Source organism: Erinaceus europaeus, chromosome 3, assembly GCF_950295315.1.
Source record: "Erinaceus europaeus chromosome 3, mEriEur2.1, whole genome shotgun sequence".
In the NCBI taxonomy this organism is placed as follows: Eukaryota; Metazoa; Chordata; class Mammalia; order Eulipotyphla; family Erinaceidae; genus Erinaceus; species Erinaceus europaeus.
Window position 1 is genome coordinate 72,885,527 of NC_080164.1, and position 11,733 is coordinate 72,897,259.

The window sequence follows — 11,733 nt, forward strand, 5'->3', positions numbered from 1 at the left end:
GTGGCTCCCAAGTATCATCTTTTCTATTTTTTCTCTCCTCTTCTCTTCTCTTCTCTTCTCTTCTCTTCTCTTCTCTTCTCTTCTCTTCTCTTCTCTTTCTCTTCTCTTCTCTTCTTTTTTTTTTTTCTTTTTTAACCAGTGCACTGTTCAACTCTGGCTTATGGTGGTATTGGGGGTTGTTGAACCTGAGACCCTCAGGCATGAGAGTCTATTTGCATAATGGTTATGCTATTCCCCCCACACACACACACACAAGTACCCTCTATAAGGAAACCTCAGACCATTGTGCAGGCTGCCCTCTGGCTACTCCTAAGAATGTTTGTCAACAAGTTCTACTCCTTTTACTTTTCAGGTTATATGCATTTTCCCTAAATTACCTTTCCCCACCCTGTCTCTCTTTATCTTGTAGAACCATCCTTATTAGGTTTGGGAGCCTTCCTTGAGTTCTCTCTAGCCACTCTTTCCTGCTGTGATTGTGATTTTATCTTTTCTTTGTTCTATTCATCAAATAATTCATAGAATATTTGTGGAGTTCCAACCATGTATTAGACACAATTCAACAGTTTGGGGCTCTAGCAGTGACAAGATCTATATGGTCTGAACCTGTATTTCACAGCTGCATTAATGGCTCTCCTAGATCACTGCCAACCCTAGTCTTGCATCCATGATTATTGTTTACATGTTCCTGTACAGACCTCACAAACCACTGACTTCTCAAATGCAGAACCTTGAATTTTTCCATCTGTATCTCTAATGCCTATCATAGTACATGGTCCTCCATAGTGACAAGGACAATGTGGAACAAACAGATGAAAAGCACCCTAGATAAAAAGTGAGGAAAGCTATCAGAGTTCTGGTGGTGGGAATTGTATGGAGTTGTACCCCTCTTATCCTATGGTTTTTGTCAGTGTTTCCTTTTTATAAATAAAAAATTGGAAAAAAAAAAGTGAGTTTGCCCGCCAACTGCAGGAAATTCCCAGATCCTGGATGGCCACTTGGTCAAAGAGCCTCCTTCAGTAATATGTGCTCACCTCATTGAAGAAAGGATTGCTCCCCATCTTGACCCGTGAGTGGAACTGCTGACTTCCAATGGCCACTTTCACCACTGGCTTGAGGTTGTTACCCATGAGCTGTCGGGCTTCAAACACCTTCACTCTAACCTACAGAGAAGAAAATAGGAAAGCCCAATGTTGGGAGGTCCCTGCTCCTCTTCTCTACTTCCTCTCTTATCTGGTGTAGTCCTAGAGAGTTCCTCTTCTCAGTTGGTATGGGCTTGTAACATTAAAAAGCTGCAGTCTAATGGCTGGGGAAATAATTCAAATGGTAGAGAGCTGAAATTGAATGCCTGAGTTTCCCTGTTTGATATCTAACTGTGCTCTGTCTCTTTCTTTTCAACACTCTCTTCCATGAAATAAAATAAACATCTTTTTTTTTTAAAAAAAGTGGGGGTAGATAGCATAATGGTTATGCAAACTCTCTCATAATTGAAGCTCTATAGTACCAGGTTCAATTCCCAACACCACCATAAACCAGAACTGAGCAGTGCTCTAGTAAAATAAATAAATAAATAGAATAAGCAGCTGAACATATCTCAGTTTGTTATGTGTGTTTAATTTTTGACTAGAATTTTTAAAATATATATATTTATGAGAGAACCAGAGCATCACTCTGGTACATGCAACATCAGGGCCCTCATGCTTTCAAGCACAAAGCTTTTTTTTACTGTACCACCTCCTTTTTAAAAAAATATTTATGTATTTATTCCCTTTTGTTGCCCTTGTTGTTTTATTGTTGTAGTTATTATTGATGTCATTGTTGTTGGATAAAACAGAGAGAAATGGAGAGAGGAGGGGAAGACAAAGGGGGAGAGAAAGATAGACACCTGCAGACTTGCTTCACCCCTTGTGAAGCGACTTCCCTGTAGGTGGGGAGCCAGGGGCTCGAACCAAGATCCTTACACCAGTTCTTGCACTTTGTACCATGTGCGCTAAATCCGCTGTGCTACCACCCGACTCCCCTGAAGGACATTTTTCATCTAGTGCTTGGCATAATATGAGTGGCCTCTTTGGAAGCCATTTTGGGGGTTAGGGAGGCAACATAATAGTTATGCCTGAGGCACCAAAGGTCCCAGGTTCAATCCCTCACACCCCCATACCAGAGCTGAGCAGAGCCCTGATAAAACAGAAAACAAAACAAAACACCACTTTGACTGATTGATGGACTGGAAGAGCCTATTGAAGTGGTCCAAGGAGAGAGTAGACATGACTCAGGATGGAAATGGAGGTGACAGCAGAGACATGGATATTCTCTGATGTTACCAGAAATTAGAACTTTGCCTAATTGAGTGGATGTGTGGGTGGGGTAAGGAAGAGTACCAATCAAGCTCCCTCCCAGTCCCCTGAGCAAAAGGCAGGCTGGAAGGCATTGCAGATAAGTTAAGTCATAGGCAGGAGATCACAGACAATTTGGCAAGTCATGAGACTTGCCAGAACTCACAGTGAAACCTGTGGACTATTCACAAACCCTTTCAGGCTTTCTTCATTAGTCTGATTTCACCTGGCATGTGTCTAACTTGGTGTTTCCAACAATCCTAAGAACTTCTGAAAAGCAGGATCCAGACATCTGCTTTGCTCCCCACAACCTGTCTGGCCCTAATAGTGCACAGCTAATAGCATCTTCTATTGCTGTCAAGAATTGTGTCAGGTCCAGTCACATGCACAAGTTCCCCAGAATGGCCCCTGGAGTGGCAGGGGAGGCAGTGAACAGCTGAGGACTTGTACACCTGTCTGAAGTGCTGCCCTCTGTTGTCACTTTGGGGAGAAGAGGTAGGGATGGCCTGGGAACCCTGTGAGGGTTCATGTTGAGCTTTCAGCCTGGAAAGTTCTCACCTGAAAATGCTGAGGCCTTGAAGATAGAAGCTTATGCATGGTGGAGCTGGGAAGCATATGCTTCTGCCTGGCTTCCTCCCAGGTGGTGATGCCCAAGGGGTCTTCATCCCCTGAGGAAATACAGTTCTGGTTGGCTGGGGACTCAGGAGGTGTTTTCCCATTTCATTGTCCTATCGCTGATGAAAAGCTCCTAACTGGAAATATGGACAATATGTTCCATAAGGGGCACATGTCCTCCCTAAAATACCATGGATCCCTCCTACCCTTGGTAATTAACTATGGATTTCTGGTCTTTTTCCATGTATGGGAGCTCTTAGGCCATCCTTGCCTCCCAGTGGTAGTCCATTGGAGGGAGATTCTTATGTCTAATGGGGATAAGTGGACATATTGGAGGGACAGATGGCACAGGCATCTTAAGATCTATTCTCTAGATCCTAATTTGGTCACAATCTTTCTATGTAGATCTTAAGAGATGGGTCTCAAAAGTCTGAATGAACCCATCCAGCTATGCTTAGAGGAGGAATGGAATAAATATGGAAGGACATACCTGACTTCTCATAATTCTTCTTGGATATATAGGCCACCTGAAGGGTAACAGTGCACTGCAAGGCAAATGCAGCATAGCTGTAACCTAAACACTAGGATTTTTTTTTTTTGCTTCCGGTCACTGGGGCTTGATGCCAGCATTATGAGTCCATCACTCTTGGCAGCTATTTTTTCCTTTTTAAATTGTTTTCGATAGGACAGACAGAAATTGGGAGGGAGGAGAGATAGTGAGGAGAGAAAAAGATAGACAACTGCAGGCCTGCTTCACTGCTTGTGAAGTGTCTCTACAGGTGGAGAGCGGAGGCTTGAATCGAGGTCCTTGTGCATAGTACTATGTACACTTAATTGACCAACTCACAGCATTGGAACCTGGCCCAGTCTATCTTGGCTCATGCCCAGTCCTCCTGGGTAGGTTGATGCTGGCCATGCACAGCACAACACCATGAGGGATTGTATACTCTGGGGTGGAGACCGGCGGAATAGAGCAATGGACTATAGGAAATGGATTGGGAGACTAAAGGAGCCACTTAGTGTTAATGCCAGAAGAGGATGCACCAGGGTAGGGAGCAGGGGGAGAGGTGACTTGGAGCCAGTCTAGAACTGATGCTGACAGCTTTTTTCTCCTCCTCTACCATCTTGTGACATCCTGTGGGAACCCTTGCAAATACCTTTTTTTTAAAAAAAAAATTATTGGATAGGAACAGAGAGAAATTGAGAGGGTAGGAGGAGCTAGAGAAAGAAGTCAGTGCACTATTTCTAGCAATGATCCAGAAAGACAAACGCTAACAATCAGTCCAAAATGACCAGGACTTGGTCCATAATTTATAGTTTCCTTAAAATTTCCCCTTACTTCCAGCTTGGAACAGATAGGAGAAAGCCAAATGTGCATTCCTAATCAGCCAAATAAGATGCCCAGCTGCTAGTTAGCAAGCCTACAGTTTCCCCACAGCAATAGCAGACAACTCAGTATAACTGGAACCTTTCCCTTTTTCCACATTATTTTCCCCCCAGTATACTGTTTCCCTTTGAGTTTCTGCCAAAATGCAAGTGATGGCTCACTCCTTTGCTGCAACAGAAAGTTCTGAATAGCCTTTGCTTATTCTTGTTTGGCTGGTCTTCATTTATTTGCGTATGTCTTAATCAGCTCCTCCATGAAGCTTTTCATTAGCTACAAAGTGGAGTCATGCATCTTTCCTGACCTCAGGGAATTAACATTACTGACCCCTGTACACATGTGCTGGGACACCTGTCATGTGAGTGGGGCCTATTCCTGCAGATATGGGCTTCAGTAAGTTTTGTATCTCAAGTCCTGCACTGTGTTGACACTCATTGAATGACTAACTGAACAATCAGTCTATGTGGGAGAACAGAATAGTGGAAGGACAGGTGAATAGATGGGTGGCCAGATGGGGAAGTTGGGGAGATGATGGCAGTGTGATTGGGTACTCCCTGGTAGAAGTCTTCTGGGGAGGAGGGAAGGGAGGTGTCACTGAGTCTTTGTTGGAGTAGACCATCTTCACTGACTGTCTCCACTCCTCCAACCATGTTCCAGGGTCCAACTCACCTCTGTGGGCATCATGGAGTTACTGAGCAGGGTCAAATCCTTTATGAAAAGAACTTTCTTTGGTTTCATCACCAAGGGTTTTAGCAGTATTGTGGCCAGGCCAATAAACCTGGGGAGACCAAAAGCAGGTATGAGATCCTGAACCAGTAGGAAGGTTGTCCTCTGCCCCAATAATGACCTTGTCAAGAGGGAAGAAAGAGGGAAGTACCCAGCAAGGGGCCAGAGAGGATGGGCTCCTGACTGCTGCTATGCCCAACTGATTCTCTGTCCAAGGATGCCATAGGTTCAGAGTCTGTGGGCTGTTTCAGTTGGTAATAGAGTGGGGCTGTGACAGGAAGCCAGGATTGGTCAGAGAAACACAAACATCTGAGATCCCATTATTTCAGAAGAGACTGAACTGCTCCCAGGGTCCCCAGTTCCTAGTTGTACTAATTCTAATCAATTTGCACTCCCAGCTGTCCTACCCTTCTAGAAATCCACCACCCCTTGGTTGGCTGAAGTGAATTCTGGTCCTTGCATGAGTGACTTATTGATCAGGGAATGCAGCACCTTCTGTGGCTATCCTCCAAGTCAGTCTCCTTCAGCCTCACCTTTCTTTCTTTATTGAGCTCATGTCTCGAAGGATGATTTGCAGGAAAGAGTCTCTGTGTAGGGGGCGGTTCCAGAGGTGCCAGACTAGGGTCTGTGGGAGGTACAGAGAGGTCATCATTCTTTTATGCACCCTCCCTATCCTTCTAGGAAACGAAGAACCTTGTAGGAGAGTAAGATGCCCCTCTTTCCTCTCACACTGAGAAACTGCCTTCAAGTCTAATTCCCTAAAAGGACGGAATTTGTCACCTTTCACCAAATGGCCGGGAAAGTTGCTTGGGAGTGTATGAATTGAAATGAAGTATTATGTCATTAGTCAAGGGGCTTGGGAACCAAGGGGAACATGGATGGATGGATGGTAAATGAGCAGGGGTCCTGCCCAGGAAGCTGTCTTTGTTCCAGGTATCTGAGGATATCAGGATGGCAGGGTTGGTCAAGATGAGCCATACTGAGGTCCATGTGCAGAGTACAGAGAAGAGCCAGGGAGAGCTCTAGGCGAATAAATTCTGCGTAGCCTTGTTAAGTCAGAGGCTGCCCTTAAAATGCCTCAGCCCTAGGAAAAGTTTATGAGGCTCCCTTATGCTCCTTTCCTGGACTTCTGAGCATGACCTGGACCTAATCTCACAAATGGAGTTGTCATACTCTTCTCTGAATTTGCCTGATATATTTTACCTCATTCCATATGGGGTTATTCCCTTCTACTTCCTGGGTTCTCTTCTTCATATCTGCAAAGACATCAATGGGTTAGCATGAATGGTAGGAAATATTTTTTAATTCGTTTTTTAAAAAGTATTTTCTTTGAAAAATATTTATCATCTCTAGTTATTTATTGGATAGTGACAGAAAATAAAAGGGAAAGGAGAGAGAGACAGAGCAACACCTGCAGCACAGCTTTACTACTTGGAAAGATTTCTCCCTGTGGGTAGGGACTGGGGGCTCGAACCTGGGTCTTTGTGTACTGTAACACGTGTACTTAACTGAGTGAGCCACCACCCAATCCCCTTTATTCAGTTTTTAAAATTTAACAGTAGGCTACAAGATTATAAGATTACATGGGGAGAGGATATGAACAGAATATTCACCATAGAAGAGATCCAAAAGGCCGAGAAACATGAAAAAAATGCTCCAAGTCATTGATTGTCAGACAAATGCAAATAAAGACGACAATGTGGTACCACCTCACTCCTGTGAGAATGTCATACATCAGAAAAGGTAGCAGCAACAAATGCTGGAGAGGTTGTGGGGACAAAGGAACCCTTCTGCACTGCTTATGGGAATGTAAATTGTTCTGGAGAACTCTCAAAAGGCTAGAAATGGACTTACCCTATGACCCTGGAATTCCTCTCCTGGGTATATATTCTGAGGAACCAAGCGTATCCATCCAAAAAGATTTGTGTATACTTGTGTTTATAGCAGCACAACTTGTCATAGCCCAAACCTGGAAGTAACCCAGCTGTCTAATAACAGATGAGTGGCTAAGCAAGTTGTGGTCTATATACACAGTGGAATACTACTCAGCTATTAAAAAATGGTGATTTCACCGTTTTCATCCCATCTTGGATGGAACTTGAAGGAATCATGTTAAATGAGACAAGTCAGAAACAGGATGAATATGGGATGATCTCACTCTCAGGCAGAAGTTGAAAAACAAGATCAGAAGAGAAAACACAAGTAGAACCTGAACTGGAGTTGGCGTATTGCACCAAAGTAAAAGACTCTGGGGTGGGTGGGGGGGAGAGTACAGGTCCAAAAAGGATGACAGAGGACCTAGTGGGGGTTGTATTGTTATGTGGAAAACTGAGAAATGTTATGCATGTACAAACTGTTGTGTTTGTTGTAGAATATAAAACATTAATGCCCTAATAAAGAAATTTTAAAAAATAAATAAAATAAACAAAACAAACAAAGAAGACTCTGGGGTGGGGGGGGGAGTTCAGGTCCTGGAACATGATGGCAGAGGACCTAGTGGGGGTTGTATTGCTATGTGGAAAACTGGGAAATGTTATATATGTACAAACTACTATATTTACTGTCAACTGTAAAACATTAATCCCTCAATAGAGAAATTTAAATAAAAAAGATTATAAGATTACAATTTATAGTTCCATACCATAACCTCCCACCCCTGAAAGATAACCATCATAGTTCTTACAAGTCTTATAAACAGCTTGATTGCTTCTGTTTCTTTTTTACTCCCAAGTTCATGTGTATCATGTCTCTGCATTCCACATATGAGTGAAATGATCTGGTAGTTGTCTTTCATCTCTTTACTTTTTTGCAAAGTATAATCACCTCCAGTCCCATCCATTTTGTCCCAAAGGAAATAATATCATCTTTTTGATCACAGAGTAATATTCCATGGAATATAAACCCATAACTTCTTTAGCCAGTCATCTGTTGATAGGTGTTCAGGCTGCTTCCACACTTTGGCTATTGTGAATAATGCAGCTATGAACATAGGAGTGCTTATGTTCCTTTGAATTACTCTTTGAATGTCCTTTGGATAAATATCTAAGTATAATATTGTTGGATCATATGGTAATTCCATTTTTTTCAAGATTTTATTTATTAATTAATGAGAACGATAAGAAGGGAGAAAGATAGAACCAGAAATCACCCTGGTACATGTGCTGCTAGGGATGGAACTTGAGACCATGTGCTTGAGAGTCCAATGCTTTATTTACTACACCATCTCCTGAACCATGGTAATTCCACTTTTTTAAATACTATTTTTTTTTTTAATTTTAGTGAGAAGGAGTAGATACAGAGGGAAAGATACCATGAGAGAGGAAGAGACCAGAACACTGCTCAGTTCTGGCTTATGGTGGTGCTGGGGACTGAACCTGGGACCTCAGAGCCTCAGGCTTGAAAGGCTTTTGCATAACCATTATGCTGTCTCCCCAGTCTGGTAATTCCATTTTTACTTAAGTACTTTCCATGCAGTCTTTCAAAGGGACTGTATCAGTTTGCATTCTCACCAGCAGTGTAGCAGAGCAGTAGGAAATATTTTGAAGTCTGCATTCAAGTGGGGTAAAAAGAGGTAGGCCTTTCTAAAGTCTACATTGTCAGGTGTGGCATAACACTGAATCTTTCTGTTTTTTAATGCCTTAAATTTTTAATTGATTTACTTATTAGCAAAAAAGAGGGATACAAAAGCATCACTCAGACTTATGTAATGCCAGGGCTTGAACTCAGGACCTCATACTTGCAAATTCAGTGCTCTAGCCTCTGCAATACCCACCCTCCCTTTTTATTCCTTTGGAACTTTGAGCCTATACGGCCCCATCATTTCTGGTCCATTTTTTGATAATTTTTATTGGTTACTAATAGTCTGTTACAAGATTATCAAATTTGTTATCAAGATTATTATTATACCCACCACCAAAATTCCATATCGAACCTCCCAAAGATATGGTTATCACCATAGTTCTCACAAGTCTTACAGTTTTGCTTGTGTCTGTTTTGTTTAGATTGTTGTTGTTGTTTTTTTTTGGCAAGCCATTTTTTTTTCCTCATGCCATTCCATGAAAAATGGGGAGGGGGCCTGAAGGAGAGCTGTCTTAATAAGAGAATAGAAATAAAGATGATGCATTTGGAAGGATCTAATGATATGTCTCACTTTTCTGTCCCACAAGGCATCTTTTACGTAATTAGATATCAATACATCCACTTTTTCACTGGATGATTTTTGCCTGTTGGGGGTCTCCTCTGCCATTCAGGACCTTGGCACTCACCTCTGAAATAGACGGACAGGCAGAGTTGAGGAGGGGGAGCTCGGGGTGGTTTTATCTTGGCTGACTGCACAACAAGTCGCAGCATCTTCTCTACCTATCTTCCTCTGTACGTAGAGAAGCTTCCTTCCTAGCCCAAGGCTTCTCTCCCTTTACAGAGACAAGTAGAACCCTGAATCTGTTGCCTAGCAATAGGGGTGTCTTCACAAAGGCAGAAGGGTTCTTGGTTCTAGAGAATCAAGGGAGTAAGAGGAAAGAACAATCAAGAGTATGAAGTGCCAGGAGCCATTTTTTTGCTTGATAAGCTTTGAAACAATGGAAGCCCTCGAGACAAGTTTTCATTTCCCCCTGGGCAGGCCATTTCCCCTCAGGTAGACCATTTATCAGAAATCAAGTGACACAACACATAGTTGTGGTAACAAACATGGTTTCGGCCATTGTATGTTGCAAGGAACATTCCACTTTGATAATTGCTCCCCCCCCTCCTCCAGCATTCCCCCCCTTCCCCAAAGCCTTATAATACCTGTGAACACAATAAAAATTTGCAGCTTGATCAGAATCCTGTCTTGCTGTCATTCTTTCGTGTCTCTTGTCCCTGTCATTCCAGGTTCCGAGGTTCCTAGCCCCTGTTCACCGCCCCGCTGGCCGGGGCAATGAAGCAAGTGAATTGAGGCTGTAAAAACAAATCTTTTTGACTGATTTTCATTTCCTTTTTATTTTTCTCATCCTTTTGATTCAAGATCAGATATATGGTATTATCTATTTTTAAAATTTATTTATTCTTAAAGTTTTACTTAACTATTGGATAGAGACAGAGAAATAGCAAGGTCAAGGGGAGACAGTGAGTGAGACAGAGACACCTGCAGCCCTGCTTCACCACTCGTGAAGCTCCCCCCCTGCATGTGGGGACTGGGGGCTTGAACCTGGGTCTTTGCGCACTGTAATGTGTAAGCTTAACCAGGTGCGCCCACCATCTGGCCCCACCATTATCTATTTATACAGTTCTAATCTTGGGAAAATTATTGTCAAAGTCACACAACTTAGATGAGAATAGAAATCAGTAGATATGAGAAGAATAGGGAAATCAAAGCAGATTTAAGTGACAGAAGTCCTCTCTAGGACCTAGTGGGGGTTGTATTGTTATATGGAAAACTGGAAAATGTTATGCATGTACAAACTATTGTTACATAATAAAATATCTTCTTCAGATTTTGTTCAGTTAACAAAATTAAGTACTGATGTAGGTCTTATGTAAAAGCAAAGTGGGATAGCACAAAGTTAAGCAAGTATATCTGTACTTCAAAGAAAAATGGGGTGAATTTACATCAAACAATAGTCAAAGGGAAATAAAAACGTATAAGAATCTCTTAAATTTTATCTATCTATCTATCTATCTATCTATCTATCTATTTTGGGTAGAGACAGAGAAATTGAGAGGGGCAGGGGAGATAGCAAGGGAGACCTACAGCACTGCTGTACCACTTGTGAAGCTTCCCCCCCTACGGGTGGGGATTAGTAGCTTGAACCCAGGTCTTTGCATTGTAGCATGTGCACTCCACCAGGTGCTCCACCACCTGGCCCCTAAAAAAGTCTCCTAATAATTAGAGAAATGCAAGGACATGCCATTTCTTTTTAGCAGTTTGGATTCAAGCCAAAAAATTCCAAGAGGCCATTAATGAACAAAGAAATGAAACAAACTACCATTTATCATATCTCAAACTGACAAATAATTTTCAAAAAATAAATAAACAAAAGCTTGTGCTGAGGAAAGAAACCACAAAAATGTGCATAGGATGATGGAAGCATAGATAATCAGAAGCTGGGGGAGGGTAGTATAGTGGTTATGCAAAGAGACTCTCATGCCTGAGGCTCCCAAGTCCCAGGTTCAATTTCCCGCAACACCATAAAGCCAGAGCTGAGCAGTGCTCTGGTAAAACAAACGAAGGAACAAACACAGACGATTGGCCCAAGACAAATGCTGAGGAGAGAGAATTTGGGGTAGAGAGAGGTTCATCCCCCCACACCACCATAAGCCAGAGCTGATCAGTGAGTGCTCTGGTAGAAAAAAGAAGAAAGAAAAGATATAGTCAACCCATATCTGCGACCTTGCGAGAACCACTCTGGTGCTGGGAACGGTGTAGAATTATACCCCTGTTATCTCATAATTTTGTAAATCAACATTAAATTACTAATACAATGCCTCTGGGGAAAAAAAAAAGTTTTAACTTTCCTTGCTAAAAATGCCAGAGGCGAAATAAAAACTCGTTTGAGCGCTGACTTTCAGTCCCAAAGATCCATTTACACCCTTGGCGCCCTCCTCTCGTCACGTGGCAACAGCTGCGGCCAGTACGGGTTTCCGGCCCTCGCCGCCCCTCCCGCCCCAGGAACAAATCCGTTTCCGGGTGTTGTGTGGAGC

The 11,733-nt window shown here is 42.6% G+C and overlaps 1 protein-coding gene across 1 annotated transcript in view; it reads right to left on the minus strand.

Moving 5' to 3' along the window:
- FER1L5 (fer-1 like family member 5) overlaps positions 1-9,453 on the minus strand; it is a 70,622-nt gene extending 61,169 nt beyond the window's left edge. Inside the window, exons 1-7 of the mRNA XM_060187525.1 lie at positions 9,321-9,453; positions 6,259-6,311; positions 5,589-5,680; positions 4,999-5,107; positions 3,436-3,490; positions 2,889-2,998; positions 1,032-1,160 (exon numbers count right to left, since the gene is read on the minus strand). Coding sequence (XP_060043508.1) covers positions 1,032-1,160; positions 2,889-2,998; positions 3,436-3,490; positions 4,999-5,107; positions 5,589-5,680; positions 6,259-6,311; positions 9,321-9,405 — 633 coding nt within the window. The 5' untranslated portion in view covers positions 9,406-9,453. The remainder of the gene's footprint in view (positions 1-1,031; positions 1,161-2,888; positions 2,999-3,435; positions 3,491-4,998; positions 5,108-5,588; positions 5,681-6,258; positions 6,312-9,320) is intronic.
- Between the last annotated feature and the right edge of the window lie 2,280 nt (positions 9,454-11,733).